The 19,434-nt window shown below is 42.1% G+C and overlaps 1 protein-coding gene across 1 annotated transcript in view; it reads left to right on the top strand.

Moving 5' to 3' along the window:
* ABCA13 (ATP binding cassette subfamily A member 13) overlaps positions 1-19,434 on the top strand; it is a 267,673-nt gene that overhangs the window by 245,599 nt on the left and 2,640 nt on the right. Inside the window, exons 58-60 of the mRNA XM_006136374.5 lie at positions 114-206; positions 17,155-17,260; positions 19,055-19,192. Of these exons, the coding sequence (XP_006136436.4) occupies positions 114-206; positions 17,155-17,260; positions 19,055-19,192 (337 nt within the window). The remainder of the gene's footprint in view (positions 1-113; positions 207-17,154; positions 17,261-19,054; positions 19,193-19,434) is intronic.

Genomic DNA, 19,434 nt, shown 5'->3' with positions numbered 1-19,434 from the left:
TGGTTCTGAATTGCGTCTTCTCTGCCATCCAGATTTCTTCAAATTTTAATTAAATTTAGTCATAAATTACTTTCATCTCCTAATTATTGTTTTTTTTATCATTTTTCCTCTAGCATGGAAGAGTGTGAAGCCCTCTGCACTCGGCTGGCTATTATGGTCAATGGTAGTTTCAGGTGTCTTGGTTCTCCCCAGCATATTAAAAACAGGTATTACATGTTGACATCTAACCTACTGCTGCTAAATTCAGGCAAAGATTTAGCTGGGCATTTTAGTAGTGCCAATAGAGTATAAATACTTACAACTGCAGAACAATTTCTCCTTACCTACCATTACTCAAGTTAAATGCTTTTATTTTAAGATACCTTAGCAAACTGAATGGATGTATGCCATTGGTAAAATACTGCACTGTATTTGAAAGACAAAAATTGTATCTAAATCCAGTTCCCACTGCACCCAACATGAGAATTGGATTATCTGTAATTTGACACACTGCTGAATTCATAAAAAAGCCTTAAGTTCATCACATGCTTCTCTGAACATAGAAATAAGCATGTACCAGAACAGGAGGCACTAAAGAAATGCTTTCTGGGCTCTCAAATTAGTTGTCCCTCTCACCAAATAACCTATTGAGCTGACTTCAGTGGTAATTGTATCTCTCAGAATCAGGCTCTCTATTCATAAATAATAATGTTCCTCTCTTTTCTTTTCATGGACTGAGCACTCTCAATGTAGCTTTATCTGTACTCTGAAGTCAAATGTGATCCATAGAATTTGGTGTTTTATAAAGAGGACAAGTGCACATTACCGCCAGGAAAACAAAGAAAGAAGTAGTGGGTTTAACTTCAGCATTGAACATTTAGGTTAAATATTAGAACAAACGTTGTGGGACAGATTGTCAGCTGATGTAAATGAATGTAATTCTATTGGAGTCACTGTAGCTATGCTAACTTATGCTAGCTGAACATCTGGCTTTATAATAATTTAATAATATTAACAAGCTCTAAAAGGAAATTTTGGGATCACCATCACTGGAGATATCCAGGTGTAAAATAGATATGTATCTATCAAGTGACTGGGAGCAGTAAAACCTAGGCAAGGGGATAAACTAGGTGATACACCAGAAGTTATTCCCAATCCTAATGATTTCAGGATGCTCACACATCAATCAGCTGCATGGGCATCTTTCAGTTTCTCCAAAACAGGATTCCAGTAGAACATAGTCATGAAAGAGTGAGTGTCTGACACACATTCATAGTAATTATTCTTGTAAAACTAATTTTTCATAAGTGGGAAACGTAGTATACCGGTCATATTTTACATTATCAGCAGATTCACATTCCTTCTATGTACCATGTCAGTTCTTTAAATAACTGAATCTTAATAGCATGCATGTGGGATTTTGTGTTATGTGCACTGGTTATAAATATCAATAAGATATCCATAGTGAGCCCATAGTTACAGCTGCCTGAGATTTTCACATAAAGCAAAATTAAAATCCCCTTTTGCTCAAATTCAGTGTTTGAATTTAGACTGCAAATTTACCATTCTTGTTCAGAGAGCTATTGAATTTCCTACCCTATAGGGGGTGGGGGGAAGGGCAGGAAAAGGGAAATAGCCATTAATTTTTTTAGAGGAATCAATATCAACCAGTTCTGAAAATTAGTGCAAATAATCCCACTTGCCTTTAGCTTCTTGTAGCTAAGCCACCATTGCCACTCCTAATTCAGAACCTTACACACAAGCATCCAGTAAAATGACATGTTGGGCAAAGTAAAAATTTAAATGCAGTAGAAATTATTCTCCTTATTCATCTTAATACAGCAGGTGTGTCCAAAGGGAAGCCAATGAGAATCGCACTGTCAGCCATGAATTTCCATTCACAGGAGCTTCCTTGCTGTCCAGGCTTCCTCATTAGTTCCCCAACACCACTTCAGACAGATATCCCCATCCAGCTCCTGACTCCAATTTCTTTATTCCGCTATATTGTAACCTCTGTAACATCCCAGGTTCCCACAGACTTGGTACTGTGTGCTGGAGTGTCACTCTTCTCTATTTCACAGCTCACTGACTGATTGATTGAGTTTCGTCTCCAGATATTTACCACAATTACCCTCCAGAGAACTATTACATTGTGGTGGAAAAAAGAGCTACTAACTGGCCTAGAGAAATCAATTCAAATCATCTTGCTTTGAAACTTAGCTTTTTCCGTTACACTTTTTGCTTACACCCTGCTCAGCACTACTGATGTGCATGACCACAGCAAGCAGTCACAGCCAACCTCGGGAGCTCTCCTTACCTTCCCTCCTCCTTGCTGCTCTTTAGAGTTCATTCATTACTCTCTCTTCTTCCCAGCCTCCCTCTCTGCCCCCTTTCGGCCTTACTAATCACATTTCCCTGTCAAAACTTTGTAACCCATAATGCAATACAATTTATATTCAGCATCTCCTGTTTTCCCGGCCTCCTAAATGCCCACTTGCTAAATGTAAAGGGAAGTAGATTGAGGAAGGAAATAGCAATCACTCTTGGGGCTCATCTAGACTATGCTAGAGTGTCAAAAGAGGATATGTAAATTCTGATCTCACTTGTGAAAGTGGAGCTTTCAAAAGTGAAAGTAGTTTATACGTGACTTTTTTGGCAAGCCCCCCCCGCCCTTGTCGAAAAGCCGCTCTTCCTCAAAAAACGAGTTTTACGTGGCTTTTCAAGAAAGAGCGGCTTTTCGACAAGGGCGGGGGGGGCTTGCCAAAAAAGTCACGTATAAACTACTTTCACTTTCGCAAGTGAGATCAGAATTTACATATCCTTTTTTGACACTCTAGCATAGTCTAGATGAGCCCTTGCTGTCTACTGCCTGCTTCACTCACCACTTCCTGCTGCCTTCCCCACATTTCCATGCCCCCTACTTATCATTCTCTAGTGCCACTTGTTGCTCTTATATTCTACCAAACAGTATCCACTGGCACTGTAAGGGTCGTCTACCCAGCAACATTATTTCGAAATAACTAGTGTTATTTCCAAATAATTTAGTCCCATCTACACCGCCAGCAGTTATCTCAAAATAACTTCGAAATACTATCAAGCTGGAGACTTCTTACTCCAATTCCTGTAACCCGCATTGTACGAAGAGTAAAGGAAATCAGAGGAAGAGTGCTCTATATCTAAATAAGTGCTGTGTAGACACTCCCAATTTCAAAATAAGCTGTTTTGACTTAAGCTACACAATTAGTGTAGCTCAATTTGCATCACTTATATCGAGTTAAGCCCTGCTATGTAGATGTAGACTAATACTTTGTAAAAGTGAAGAAAAAAGTAAGCTTTCAGTTAAGATGACACAAGTGAAGAGAGGTAGTAGAACTTAATTCAATCAATTAAGGCAACATTAGCATCTAGATGGACGTGATTTAACCATCTGTACTGCCTAAATGTAACTCCCATCTACAACATAATCCCCCTTCCACTTCCAAGTAAAAATGCACAACCTTAACTCTGACTTCAGCATGATGAAAGTATGCTATTGATAGATTATGCCTTTATTTGAAAAGGTCATTGTTATTATCACACTGAGGCTAGAGTTATGATTATATGTTTCAGTGTGACTTTGAGGAATGTAATATGTGTTCTCTGTGTGGTATGTGCTGAAATTGAAAACGTATTTGTAGCGGAGGTGAGGAATCCCATTCTATTTGAGTGGTAGAGTGTATTGTGTTTAAGCATAATATTAATTGATTGCCTTAGTGATTAATTATGTAGTGCTGGGAGAATTCTGCAGTTGTTTCATTTGGAGCCATAGTAAAATTGCAGAATTCCTCTCAGGCTGATTATGCTAAAAGGAAATTCATACGACCCACATAAATTGCAAATTAACAGAGTTTTTGTTGTGTGTTGCTCTTATAGGTTACACTTTTATTTATATTTCATTTTTAAGCAGGTGTTCTGCTGAAAGGTAATTCAGTTAAACCATATTAATTGTACATTAAAACATAAGAATGGCTATACTGATCAATAGTCAGACCAACCCACTGACAATGGGCAGTACCAGATTCTTCTGAGGGAATGAGCGTAACAACAGTTTGTTGATTGGTCCATCACCTGTCATCAAGTCCCAGCTTCTGATAGTTCAGGAACACCCAGAACCATCATCTCTGACTATCTTTGCTAATAATCACTGATGGATCTATCTTCATACACTTAACTAATTCTTTTTTGTTACTCGTTATACTTTTTGGCCATCACAACATTGTCTGCCAATGAGATCCATGGATCAACTGGGCAGTATGTGAAGAAATACTTCCCTATGTTTGTTTTGAACCTGTTGCCTATTAATTTCATTTGGTGACATCTAGTTCTTGTGTTATGTGATTGGGTAAATAACACTTACTGTAAGCAGGTTCGTCCCTCAGAGTCCACTAAGAGCTAATCTTATCACAGAGAGTTAAGCCTGAGCAGTCACCATCCAGGCCGGTGGCCCTTTTTATTACGCACGTTCGCGTTTACACCCGAGCCGGATCGGCCTGTCGGCGGAGTAGGGGGGTTCGGGCCCGCCCCCTCTCCGAACCCCGGCCCAGGGCCCTAAAGGCAGGGACCCGTGGTCCCTCCCTAGCGGATGGGGTAACGCCCCAAAACACACCCGCTCACGGGCTCCACGACCCCGCCCTGGGCCGCTTCCTACTCCACCAGGCCTCCCGGCCCGCTTCCCTTGACCTCTCCTGCCTCACCTCTCCCTCCGTCCCTCCTCGTCTTGCTCCGTCCACCGCGCTCCCCTGCACCGTGCCAGCCCCGGGTTTAAATCCCCCGCCGGCTCCTTTCCCCCTCTGTGTCACTTCCCCTGCGACGCCTCCCGGCCACCCTTCCCCCGTGACGTCATTCCCCTGCGCCTCCCCGGCCCCTCCCTCTTGGGCCCTGCTGGTCGGCGCCCGCTGCTTCCCGACGCTCCCTGCGCCGGCTGCCGGCGTGTTCCTGTAGCCCGCTGCGGCGGGCTGGGCTGTGTTCTCCGCCCCCCGGTGTGGCTGCCCGGCGCCTCCCGGCGCGCTCTCTGTGCGGGGCGTGAGTGCCCCGTCACCCCGCCCGGCGCCTCCCGGCCCGCTCTCCGTGCGGGCCGCGAGTGCCCCGTCACACTTACTTATTTACTGTCTCCATACTATTTGCAGTTTTGTAGACATCTACCATATCCCCCCTTTTCTATTTTCCAATTTGAATGGTTCCCATCTTTCTAATATCTCCTCATGCAGAAGCTTTTCTATTCTCCCTAATATTTTTTGTTGGCCTTCTCCATACCTGATCTAATTGTAACATATCTTTTTTGAGATGGGTTGACCAGCATGCAGTAGTCAATGCTTGGGTGTACCAGGGATTTATATTTGTGGCATTATGATATTTTCTGCCTTATTATCTCTCCTTTTCCTAATAGTTTCTAACATCTGTCAGCATTTTTGATTGCTGCTGCTCTTTGAGCAAATGTTTTTAAAGAACTATCCACAGTGATTCTAAGATCTTTCTTGAGAGACAACAGCTAATTTAGAAGCCATCATTTTCTATGTATAATTGGGATTATGTTTTCCAGTGTGGGTGTCATTTATATTTATCCACACTGAATTTCATCAGCCAGTTTGTTGCCCAGTCACCCTGTTTTGAAAGATCACTTTGTAATTCTTTGGACTTAACTATCTTGAATAATTTTGTATCATCTTCAGGCTTTGTCAGCACTTTACTGCCTTTTACTGCATATGTTGAACAGTTATGGTCTTAGTACAGATCCCTGGGTCATCCTACTATTTACCCCTCTCCGTTGTGAACACCGAGCGTTTATTCCTACCCTTTGTTTCCTATATTTTAATCAGTTACTGATCCATCAAAGGACCTTCCCTCTTATCTCGTGGCTGCTTATTCACTTAAAAGACTTTGATGAGGGACCTTCTCATTTAACATTTTATGTTGGTCGTACTACTGTTACGCATATTGTTATTTTAACATTTTGTTTTTAACAAATTCTTTATTTTTGTAATTCTTTCTATACATTATATGGAATAAATATTCACAAATCATTTGTAGCTAAACTGATCCAACTGACAGATGGGTTAAACCAAATACATTGGATTGAATATTGTGTCAGCATTTGACCTAATCCTGTATGTCATTAATTCATTTCAATTTAAAAGCCATACATTTTGGAGACTAGCATAATTTTGTAACCCCTTTCTTTGGAACTTTATTTTAACACACTTAACATGTGGCAATGCTATGAGAACCCAGTGGAAGATTTATTTGGTGTTATTTAAGACGGTGTTTCTCAAAGTGGCTGCTGGTCCACTTGGAAAAAAGTGCTATCAGGTGTCTTTGTTTTCTTTATCTAAAGGCACCATAGCCACCAAGCTTCACGGCTCCCATTGGCTCCTATTTGCCGTTTCCAGCCAAGGAGTACTGTGGGAAGCAGGCCTGCTGTGAGAAACACTGATTTAAGACAGCAGTAGTAGGTCTTGGCGTTTTTATCCATACATAAATATAGTGACTCAGTCTCCATACTGAGAAGATACTATTTCCTTCGTCCTTCAGCATTATCAGAGAGTTGTGCCTTATTTCCCTGCTTGATATTGCTATGGCCCTGTGAAACTCTGGGTCACAACCACCATTTTCCTCCATGAATAAGGAAGATTTAAGGGATTCGCTATGGTTTGTTTAAATCACTCCGTAATCATGGAATAGGTGCTGAGTGTTATGGAGTACTCAATCCCATTTCAGCTTCAGCCCCTCATCAGGGATTGAATACAAGTCCTCCAGATGGCAGTACAGAGTTCTCCTATTAAATTCATGGCCAGCATTAGGGAGATGATGTAATATGAAAATGCTCCGATGTGGTTAAGGTACTGCACACGTTGTTGTCAATAGGTGAGACTTGACTCATTTCTGTTGCTGTTTTTCCTCTTCCGTATTCTCATCTGATCTGTACACTGTCCAAAGTCCAAGTGACACTTGCAGGTTATCTGTCTCCTATTCAGATTTGAGTCCATTTGTGAGACTATATTGTTTGTATGTTGACACAGATTTAAAAAATCTCAGAATGCTTCTCAGTGTTGAAGTTCCTTTAGAGGAGCTCTTATGGCAGCTGGTAATTTTCTGAATAATGCAAAAAAGGCATTGTTACTTGGAAAGAGTAAGCTTAGAGGTGAGTTAGAGTTTAGATATGGCTTCCAGGAGCTACATGCTTTAGTAGATGTCTGCTAAAGCCTAATTTCAGTTGACTCCAGCCAAATAAGTCAATTACTTGATATTGTGACTGGATTACATTTCTGCACTCTCTCCAGTAGCCTCAGTTATGTTTTATGTTTTTCAAAAAAATGCACAGAAGCATTTTTATGTTAGATACAGCTGGTCAGTCCCCCGGGAACAATATTTGGAATATCTTCCTTCATTCTGGGTCCATCTGGACAGATGTCTCATAGCTGAAAAACCTATACCAATTTTTCAAGCGTTGGATGCACATCAAATATGTGCACAAATAATAGCAGTAAGCCAGCTGATTAAATCACCCAATGACTAAGCCATTTGTTATGGCAGAGCTCGAGTGACAATAAATTGCCAAACTAGCTACACCATTTAAAAATTAGGTGGATTAGGAAGATTTTCATTTTTCTTTCAACTGCACACTCACAAATATGGATTTCCTAGAGTGAAAGGAGAGGCTTGAATTTAATAATCCCATGAATATTCCCATGGGTGTTTCTGAGTAGAAACAGAATTACATTACTAGAGGAACCCAATATTTATAAGGTAATAAGGTCATGATGTTTTTATTAGAAGTCATGAAACATGCAAGTAATGACACCATTTGATATTTTTTATACCTATTAGTTTTCAGCAATCAAAATACATTTGTATTTGACAAACCTGTTATTGCTATTGAGAGTGTAGGTATAGATGTGTAATATACATTTCAATATATTCCCAAAGCAGCGTTAAGTTTGAAATTAGCTTTTGGTGGAGTACAGCTAACAAACAAGGTGCATTTTCATTATGAATATTATGTATCTTTAAAAATTTTCAGACATTAAAAAGTCTGGGAATGAGCCCTATCTGTTTATATTTATACATTTTCAGACCAGCAAGTCCTAATCTGATCCCCCAGACAACCCAAACAATCACAGTTCCCTCTCCTTGTCTGATCAGTCCCATTCTGCCCTCAGTCATGTCCCCCAGACTATATTTCCATTACCTCTGGCTTCCAGAAGCTCCTTATCCAATTTGTGCTCTCCTGGCCTAGTTCCTTCTCCCATCTTCTCTGCCAAGATTATCAGTACTCTCTCCCTGTCCCGCTCCTCTGTTGCTCTGACTTTTCTTCATATGTTACCCTTTCATCAGTCTGCTGCCTCACTGGGGGTCTCATCCACTCCTTTTCCTCAGACAATCCCAGATTTCCCCTACCTCTTCATCCAAAACACATTCTTCCCTAGACTACTGGCTTCCAGTCATCCACGTCTTTTGCTTCCTTGTTCCCAATCCAGCCTCCTTGCCCATACGCTACCAGTCACTCAAAATTTCCCTCTGCTATCCTTCAGTCCTGTCTATACCTGCAAGTTCCTTTTCCCAACCTACTCCCCTCGTGTTCTTCCCCAATGTATAGAAATCAGGCACTTACCCCTTCTGCATTCAGATCAGATAACTTCCTCCTCCATGAGTCAGAAGGAGAGAGATTCCCTTCTAACATGCCCTGACCTGCATAGTTTGTGGTAGTCCAAATATGCAATCGCAGTGAATATTCATGGATAGACTCTTCGGGGTATTTAATTGCCAAAATCCAAATTTCTACTGAGCATGTGCACATTTCAGTTTTCCACAGGCTTATAACTTGGCCAAATTTCAGTGGATATTCATGAGGAGAGCAAAAAGTACATCCTTCACACAAAGGACATGACCTGGCAAATATTAAGACTCTGCTCCAAAGCTGGGGCACTAAAACCTTTCTAGCTTTTCTAGACAAGGTGGACAGACTCTCTCAACCTGAGTAAAACACCATATTCTGATCTCGCCTTAGTCTAGGCACTGGCCAAACCATTTTAGCTGGCATTTTCCCCCAAACAAATTCAGTCTGATGCCAGCATGTCGCCCAAGTGGTTCAGTGTTGGCAAAGTTGAAAACAAGATCTTATAATGAGAAGTATCAGGCAACCTCAGCAGACCATGCTACTAGCCTGGTCTATAATATATAGAGCTTGAACCACCACTTTATTCCTCCACACGTGTAAGATCAGAGTATCACACTGGTAAATCAGGCTCATGAGATGGGGTGGGGATGGAGGGTGTACACATACGAAGGTTATATATGTATACATTTGTATGTGAATACACTTATTGATACTTTGATATACAGTATGGTCTCTCTTATCCAAATTCTATTATCCAAACCTCCACATTATCCAAATCCCTTCCTTGTCCTAGTGCAGATTCTGGGTTTCTGCTTTGCCCTGCACCTTGTGCTTCCAGGAATTGGGTGTCACCAGGCATGCAGCAGCACAGGGAGCCCGCAGCAGCCCTGCTGTCATTGGAGTGAGTGAGCAGAGCAGAGACACTCCTTCTCCCCCAGGTTGGACTGTGAGGAGGAGGAGAAGGAAGGGGACAAGCTACCAGCCTCCTGCAGAATGAAATCCCTGTTACTGGAACAAAATCCATGCCCACCAGTTATTTGGATAATTAGGAGCATACTGTATGCAAAATAATCAAGAGTTTGGACATACATGTCTTATGAAATATATTTCCAGTACACTACATATATATGTGTTGTGTCAATCTATTTTTCCATTCCTGTTGTTACTTAAGAAAACAGAATTACAAAGAAAAACAACTAATAGCACATGAGAGAGAGATTTTATATTTTATTAAAATTGTTATACCTGCTCACGAGTCTCTAGTTTTTTTCAGCAACACTAAGGTTCTTACGCTTTTGAATAACCAAAACACATAAGCAACTGGCACCATTTTTGTATTTATTCGCAAGATTATTGAAGTGGTGGTTTCATCCGTTTTAATTATTAATAGATAAACTTACCTCAATTTTTTTCTTTTTTGAACACGTGTATTTGTTTGTAAATTTTATTACATAAGAATATCCATGCTGGGCCAGACCAATGATCCATCTTGCCTAGTATTTTGTCATCTGTCAGTGACCAGTGCCAGATGCTTCAGAGGGAGTGAATAGAAGAGAACAATTATTCAGTGATCCATCTCCTGTCATCCAGTTGCAGATTCAGGCATGCAGAGGCTTAGGAACACCAGAATATGGGGTTGTGTTCCTGACCATCCTGGTTTGTATCCAGTGATGGACATTTACTCCATGAAATTATCTAGTTATTTTTAGACCTAGTTATACTTTTGGCCTTCAGCATTCTCTGGCAATGAATTCCACAGGTTTACTATGCACTGTGTGAAGATTCACATTCAACCCTCAATTAGGAGTGTTACTTTGTTTATGTGACTAGTGTTAATTGATGTCAGTGGGCCGACTTGCACCCATAATGACTATTCACTTACGGGAAGAAAAATTGCACCCAGTGTGTACAAGTGAACATGAATTAAAGCCAACAGTTAAGCATTACAGTAAGGAGCTGTTTTACATCCTTGAAATATGGCTGATGTTCTAAAGGATGTAGCTTATTGTTTCCCTTCCAGACATTAAATACCAACAATTCTCTATTGTTTGAGACTGTAGTTCTTTAAGTAATCTGTTGATATTCCATGAAGCAATAGAAGATATCTATCAAGCTGGTTTCATACTAAGAGATAAAGTGTGCACATTATTTTTTCACAAGCAAACTTTCAGACAGTGCTAATTTAATTGTATATATTTCCAGACAGAGACAAAAAAACTAGCAAGCACAACATCAAGGAAATATGTATTTGGAATACAGACAGTCCCCGAATTACGCGGATCCAACTTATGTCGGATCCGCAGTTACGAACGGGGTTTGCTGCCCGTCTCCCTGGTCTGCTGGAGACCAGCAGACCAGGGAGACGGGAAGCAAAGCCTCTGAGGATGCCGGCAGCGGGACAGCCGCGGCGCGTCTGGGCTGTCTGCTGCCCGCGTGCTCCGCGGCTTTGCTCCACATCTCCCCAGACCAGGGAGACGGGGAGCAAAGCCGGGGAGCACGCAGGCAGCGGACAGCCCAGACGCGCCACGGCTGTCCCGCTGCCAGCGTCCTCAGAGGCTTTGCTCCCTGTCTCCCTGGTCTGCTGGTCACCAGCAGACCAGGGAGACAGGGAGCAAAGCCGCGGAGCACGCGGGCAGCGGAAAGCCCAGATGTGCCGCGGCTGTCCTGCTGCCGGCGTGTTCCGCGGCTTTGCTCCCCGTCTCCATGGTCTGCTGGAGACCAACAGACCAGGGAGACAGGGAGCAAAGTGGAGCAAAGCCGCGGAGCACGCAGGCAGCGGACAGCCCAGACGCGCCGCAGCTGTCCCGCTGCCGGCGTGCTCCGCGGCTTTGCTCCGCTTTGCTCCCCGTCTCCCTGGTCTGCTGGTCTCCAGCAGACCAGCAGACCAGGGAGACGCGGAGCAAAGCCGCAGAGGAGCCGGCCGGCAGGACCGCGGTGCATCTTGGTCCCCCGCCCGCGTCTCCCTGGTCTGCTGGGTGGGGAGGGGCGCAGCTAGTACGCCCCCCCCAGAAGTCCAGGCTTTTCTCCAGATGCCTGTGGTAGAGCAGCTGGGGCGCTGCCGGTTGGTCCCGCAGCGCCGCTCTGGGCACTACTGGACCAACCCGGCAGCACCCCAGCTGCTCTGCCCCAGGCATCCTGATTCAGCCGCTGCTGGTCAGTTTCAGCAGCGGCTGAATCAGGACACCTGGGGCAGAGCAGCTGGGGTGTTGGTGGATTGGTTCAGTAGCACCGGGGAGCGGCGCTACTGGAGCAACCCAGCAGCACCCCAGCTGCTCTGCCTCAGGTGTCCCCAAGTCAGCCGCTGCTGAAACTGACCAGCGGCTGACTACAGGAAGCCCGAGGCAGAGTTGCTCTGCCCCGGGCTTCCTGGAATCAGCCGCTGATCAGTTTCAGCAGCAGCTGACTTGGGGACGCCTGGGGTTCTTAAGTTGAATCTGTATGTAAGTCGGAACTGGCGTCCAGATTCAGCCTGTTGAAACTGATCAGAGGCTGATTCCAGGCAGCCCGGGGCAGAGCAACTCTATTTGGCACTTATTGCAAAATAGAGCACTCTTCCTTTGACTTCCCTTACTCCTCATACAATGAATGGGAATTGGAGTTACAGGAATTGGAGTAAGAAGTCCTCCAGCTTGACAGTATTTCGACTGTAGACGCAGACTAAGTTATTTTGAAATAATGCTCGTTACTTCAAAATAATGTTGCTGTGTAGATGTACCCAAAGAGAACAGAGCTCTGCCCAGCCCCATAATATCATTGATATTTACAAAATAAGCATCCTGTGGGCAGTAACTTTACTCCCACAAGCAGTCCCGCTGGCCTTACTCAAAGTCCAAATTAAACAAATAGCTTGGTTGGGATAAAAGGCAAGATTGAAAACAAATGAAGACGACATTAAACTGATGAAACGGTGTCTGTTGTAGCAATGGAAAACACCTTTCCTGAGCAATGCCAAAGAGAGGGGAACAGATGGCTGTGAACAGGTTTGCTGGCTCTAATGATGCTGCTTTAATTTTTATATTTCCCTCCCTAGGTCGTGAGTTGTTAGGTAGTAAAGGTTTGATCCTAGCAGTGCTCATCAAACCGGAATGTGGTGGCCTGTGTAATTCCACTCTGGGTTTCTGCATTAATTGTATCACTTGAATGAGAGAGGAAAACGTGTAGAGGAAAAAAATTCAGTTCAATTTCCATTGCCTCACTTTGCTACAGGAAGCAAGTAGCTGGCTCCCTCCACAAAAGGAGGGTGATGTTGGAGATGGCCACAGTTACCCTGAATTCATGGAATAGGAGGTGCATAATTTGACTAGCCAGAAATATTTCCCATCTTTGAAAGCTTTTTATTTGTTCCCATGTTGGTGCTTATGCCATTCAGGACTAAAAACTACATTGAGCTGTGGAGATCTCTGTCTGTGCTAATCAGAATTTTAGGTTATTTGCATTTCAAACTTCACCGCACATGAAATATTTTCATTTTATAAGACTGCTCCATAAAACCTCTGTGTATAGACTGAGCAGAATCTTGGTAACATTCGTATCTTTGTTGCATTTTCATTGTCTTTTCTGAGGTGTTGATAGTGTGTATTTAGAAGATTTAATTAGTGGTCTATTACGTTAAGCAAATCATTGCAAGGGAAATCAGCCAGTTGCTGCTCTTCATTCTAGTATTCTGGCTCCCTTTCCTGTGATCATGTTTCTGTGTTACTTCATGCTACTCAAAGTATGATTGGCAATCAACAGCACAGATTGGGCAGTGTCGCATTTGAACAAAACTATGTAATGACATGTTACTTTTTCCTGCTCACTTTAACACTGTTTAATGGTTGGGTCCAAATGAAATGGAAAACCAAAATGAAAAAATAAAAGAGCACAGGCAGTGTTGGGGTGATGTGATGACTTTTAAAAAAAGATATACACACTTATATTTTAGGGTTCTTCAGTGCATGTTTGCTATGTAGCCTTTGTACCAAACATTCCTACAATATGATTCTCCAGTCTAATAAAATAGTGGAGTTATACTTTTGAAATAATTGGTTAGGTGTTTGGCTGTTATTAAATGTCATAGCTCTTTTGTAGTTGTAAGAACGTGGCTTCACCCAGCTAAAGATGTGGCCTAATGCAAATCCCATAGGGTATGTCTACACAGCAAAGTTATTTCAAAATAACAGCTGTTATTTCGAAATAACTTTAGTAGTGTCTACACAGCCAAACTGCTATTTCAAAATTAATTCGAAATAGCAAAACGCTTATTTCGAATTTGGTAAATCTCATTCCATGAGGAATAATGCCAAATTTGAAATAGGTATTTCAAAATAAGTGCTGTATAGACACTTATTTAGAAATAGGGGGCCTCCAGCCTTCCCAGGGTGCCCTGGTGGCCACTCCAGCCTCAACCAAGAACACTCCTCTCCCTCCCCCCTCCCCAGAGCCCTTAAAGGGATTGACTCCAGCCACAGTGCCTGTGCCAGCTCCAAGCCTGCCAGCCCAGAGCCAGCAGTCACTGTCCCTGACCCAGTGGCCCCAAAACATGAGCCAACAAGCCACTGGCAGCCAGCCCTACACCACTCCCCAGGAGCAGTCTGCCAGCTCCCAGGAGCCTGCCAGGGCCAGGAGAAGGCAGGCGCCTTTCTGGTCCAGAGTGGAGATCATGGACCTTATTCATGTTTGGGGGGATGCCCCCAACATCCAAGATCTCTGCACTAGACGGAGGAACACAGCCATCTATGGCAGGATAGCTGCCAGCCTAGTCACCAAAGGCCACATGCGAACCCAGGAGCAGGTTTGCATGAAAATCAAGTTGGTCCGGTGAGACCCTCACTCCTGACCTTCCCCTCCTGCTTCTTCCCCTTGCTTCCTCCTTCCAGCTCCCTCCTCCTCCCAGGTTTCCCCCTCTCCTCTCCTTTCCCCAGTCTCATCAGAGTTTCATCCCCCTCCCCCCAGTTTTGTTAAATAAAGAGAGTTTGTGTTCATGAAAATACATGTATTTTATTTGACATCAGGAAGGGGGGCTAGGGAGGGGTAAGTGGAAGGACGTGAGGGAGGAATGAGGCACAAGCCCCCAGTGGGGCAGACCAGGGAAGTTCTTAGTGCTCCTCAGGGTGGAAGCTCTCCCGCAGGGCCTCCTGGTTACTGACAACCCCGGTACTGATGGACCTCCCGGATGGCAACCTACAGACAGTACCTCCAGGCTCTCAGCAACATGTCCATGAGAAGCACCAGAGTGCCCTGGGGCAGCTCTGGCTCAATGTTGCAGAGTGCTGTGATGTCCTGAGTGAGGGCAACCAGAGCACACAGAGACAAAATGCTTTGCTGTCCCTCATCGAGGTAGGCAAGCAAGCAGGGAAACCTGAGAACTGGCTGTCCAGGAGGGGTCCCTTTAAGCACAAGCCTCAGATAGCCTTGGGCAGCAACCACACAAAGTAACTCCTGACTCGGTGCCCTACCGGACCTGGTTCCCGCCGGCCTTAAATGCAATTCAGCCTCCACTCAGTGTGGAAGTGCTATTTCGATATAGCAAAACACTCTTTCGAAATGCATTTTGTGTGTATACTTGTTATTTCAAAATAACTTATTTCCAATTAATTATTTCGAAATAATGCTGTAGTGTAGATATACCCATAGCTATTATTATTATTATTATTATTATCCACATGTTTTCATGGAAAAAATGGGTCATCTGGAAGTGAAGGGTTATACTGAACGGAACATAGGCAATCTGTGATGAATCTGGGAAAACACCTCCTGAATCCAAGGCTTATGCTTTAGCATTTCATCTTTGTTGCTTTTCTTTCTCAGACTATTGATGAAAGGTTGAGCTGAGGGTTTAGGTGGTGATATCCATGGGCACTCCTTTTTGTGTGTTCACTTCATGCAATGTGCACCCAGGGCATACAGTACTGTTTTTCTAAATGTAAAGGAGGAAAGGTACAGAACAATTTACTCATATTATCTTAATGGCATGGGGGATATGGGTTTTAGGAGTGTAAGTAATCTAGAGTGCAGGAGACATTCAGCAGTGAGGGGGTTTCACCATGGACAAGAGCTTGTCCTCTTCCTTGTAGCCTGGGCTGGGTGTCTGTGCTGTGCCCTACACTCTCATTCAGTGGACCTGTGAAGGTCTTACTACATACTATGGGTCAGTGACCCACAATCCCAGCTGACACAAGGTGCAGCAGGACATGGAGCTATCTGGCACTCTGCTGCTGTCGTCATGCTCACTCATTCCCATAACAGTGAGGCTGCAGAGAGTTGTGAGTTATGACTGGAAACTGTCTGTTTCTTCAGGGACGTTGTGAAATAAGGATTTTTTTCCTCAGAAGAACCAGCCATTTGTCATTGTCTCTACCATCTGCTTGTGTGCTGTAGAAATTTCACTAGCACCGAGCAGTAGAAGGTGACATAATCCAGAAATGGACTCTGTGCCATAGTGTTATAGCAGAGTTTGTTTTAAACATTCAACTCTGTTAACCAGCCTTGAGCTTCATGAGAGAAAGTGGGTTCAGCTGATTCATTTAGACAGGTAATGTCTCATTACCTCTGACGTAAGTGAGGTAAGTGGGAGTAGTTTGCTTGGAAGAGAAAATTAAGGTATAGGCTGAGCAATATTGAGATAGGAAACATAGGAACAGATAAGCAGGGTAGAAGTTTTGTTAACTGATATTGTATTGTGTGTGGTATGTTATTTTTGTAACCAAATCCTAGGAAAGGAGGATGAGATTTTGAGTAAAGATTGTGTATAGACTTTGTTTTGGAGCAGGAAAAGCACTTGAAAGTATTTAAAGTATTTAAAAATGATCATGAGCAAACGTATGATACTGCAGAAGTGACTTTCATCACTTATATGTCTCATGTATAAAATTAACATTCCACATACATTGCTAGAAAATAATATATTTAATCAAAATAATGTCTGTTACTTTTTCAAAACTTGACTTACCTACAGATTATGAAATGTGTCCAGAGAGAGGAATGCAATTGTTGCATTTGGAGTCATAGTAAAATTGCAGAATTCCCCCCAGCAGTGTGATTTGTGATTGACAAAACACAGAACAACTCCACGCATTTCTTTCTACTCCTGTAAAATAGAGATAATACCTATGTTTGTAAAACATTTGAGCTTCTCCATGGCAAGTCCTCAGTAAATGCAATGAATTGTGATAATCCACAGTTTTATACTTTCTCTCTCCTGCTAGGAAAAATATACCTTCCAGCCTTCCTTTTCTGTATTTGGTTCTAGTAACAAATGCCATCTTCCACTGACTGTTCAAAGTTGTATAGTCATTAAGACATGCTCTCCTTTACAAATAGAGTTTTGTGACATTATAGAGTATCAATGTAATTGACAATATCTTTTCCTTCTGGTTATCAATGTGTGCTTGACGACAGTATAATATTAAAATCCCAATGATAATACAATAGGTACCCATGCTGTTACTTGATAACATTGTATGACAATCAGTTTAACTAAGCATTTGTCTCATCTTTATGGAACAGAACATGCAATCTGTGTCTCTGCTCACTGTTTTCAGGTTTGGAGATGGCTATTCAGTCAAGGTTTGGCTTAGCAAAGAAACAAGTTACCACAGTGCTATTTTGGACTGTCTGAAGCTACATTTTCCAGGAACACAGTTTAAGGTAGGTCTGAAATTCTCTGTTCACAGCAGTTGCCAAGGATAAGTTCTTTCATTAACAAAAGATACATTTTAATAAACTAGGTGGTTTCTCATTTTTTCCAGATCTGTAGGGCTACCCATTTTAATTGGTATGTGTGTAACAGTTAAATTGTCACCCACAATATAGTGCAGATTAACCCCGGATGCATAGTAGGCTCATTTTGGCAACATAAGCAAATGTTGTTAGTTCATGAGTTGCAATTCTCTTTATTATTTTTTGTATTTACAGAGTCAGAGTTCCTACTACATGCACACAGGGCCTGATCTTATGTTCTCTGAAGAGAATGGAAGTAACTTATAAGTTAATTGGTCCATATTTTCCCTTGTCCTCTCCCAGTCAATACAGTGCATAGAAAATGGCAGGCAGATGATCTTACTGCATTAATCACCATTAAAAAATCAGCATTTGCCCTCAGCTACCACACAATGACATCTAAAATATCTCTGATGCCTTCTATTTTAAGCATATGGAAATGCTGTAGTATTTCACATATCATTGTGTGATAACTCTTGACTGTGGGATGACAATTACTATGTATGTATGTCACTACAAAAAAAGCTCTCATATATATTTTAATAGTTGATTGAAATGTTTTGCTACAACTTTGTTCTCCTTTCTTAGCTAGTTGTCTCTTTGAATTCAGAATTAAATTAGGGGAATTCTTCTGAGGCTTAACTAATGCAAGGAATTGGGCATCATAATCAAAAGATACACTTATATGTTAGGCATTTTCCCTCGAGACATTTTAACCCCTCCTTTCATTTTTCTTTTCGTTTCTTTAGTTCATCCATTCAGATAAATTTGTGTGATATCTTAGCCTTATGATAAGCCCATAGATGTATTGAGATTTTCATTTTCACAGGCACTCAGCCATTTGTTTATATAATAGTGCTGATGTAGAACTCACACATTTTGTTCCTAGCTGTGTTGCTAATGGCAACCATAGGACAATTGATTGTATGTGTGTAGATATATCTATATAGCGAGAGAAAGAGATAGTGACAGAGAGATTGCAGTACCCATTAGTTAATAAAAGCAAACTTTATTCTTCTTTCTCAAATCTTGCCAGTGCCTACAGCCAGGTGGTTATAGTACTGTATCCTGAAGGACCTCTGTTTTTCAGAGTCACAGAGAAAAAGTCAATTGGTCTGATCCTTCTATCAATAAGTGTTCTGGATTTGCTTATATTGTATGATCTGAAAACATTATAAAAGAGTAACACTTTCAAACATAACACTGCCATATTGTCTTATCTCCAAAATGTGTATTCATGCATAAATATAGACTAAAATATACATTTTCATATGCAAAATGGCTACTTTATGGGTGTAATGTAAAAACCTGTCTCTGAAAATGTATCCAAACTGTAGCGTTTTGGTCTGCGGTGAGGTTGTGATTTGAGGTTTTGGTTTGGCCATTGTAAATATAACATGTAACATTCTGATTTCAGTGTGATTTCTCAAATGCTTTCCATTCTCCTATGTATATGAATCAATGGTTTTGGTCTGAGGCCATCTCTAACTTTAAACTGATAGGAAAAATACATCTCAGCAGCAGCAGAGCCAGTTGTCTTTCAATTTCACTGTGATTGCTTTGAGGAAACAGGATGATCTTTTCTGAAGCACACCTTGTACCTTTTACTATGTTACAATCAAGCTCTGGTATATCCTTACAAAATCATATTTTGCAGCTGAAGATCGAAAATAAATATAGCTATCAGAATATTCATTTACGTTTATTTATGTTCGTTTGAAGGGCCAGCACCTTAATCTGCAGGAGTATCGTGTGCCATACAGCTGGGGCTGCTTACCGGAGCTCTTCAAAGTTTTAGAGACACATAAAGTTCTACTACAAATCAAACATTATTCCATTAGCCAAACCACTTTAGAGCAGGTATGTTCCTCCTATATGTTGCCTTTCTTTTTTCTGAATATGCTGTGCCGCTCCATTATGTATGTAGTAGAATATAGTTTATAAAGAACTGTCCTAGAGTGATTCATGAGCCACAATAATCTTATAACTAAAGAACTTTTTGCTTTTATGGACGTGATTGGGATCTTTCCCTCTGAAGCAAACGTTATGCATTTTGCTTGCATTTGCAATCCATGTACCTATGTATACGCAGAAAGAAGGGA

The sequence above is a fragment of the Pelodiscus sinensis genome, chromosome 2 (genome assembly GCF_052426305.1).
Source record: "Pelodiscus sinensis isolate ZL-2025 chromosome 2, ASM5242630v1, whole genome shotgun sequence".
NCBI classification, from domain to species: Eukaryota; Metazoa; Chordata; order Testudines; family Trionychidae; genus Pelodiscus; species Pelodiscus sinensis.
Note: the sequence above shows the minus strand (reverse complement) of the source record. Positions and strands in the feature narration are given on the sequence as shown.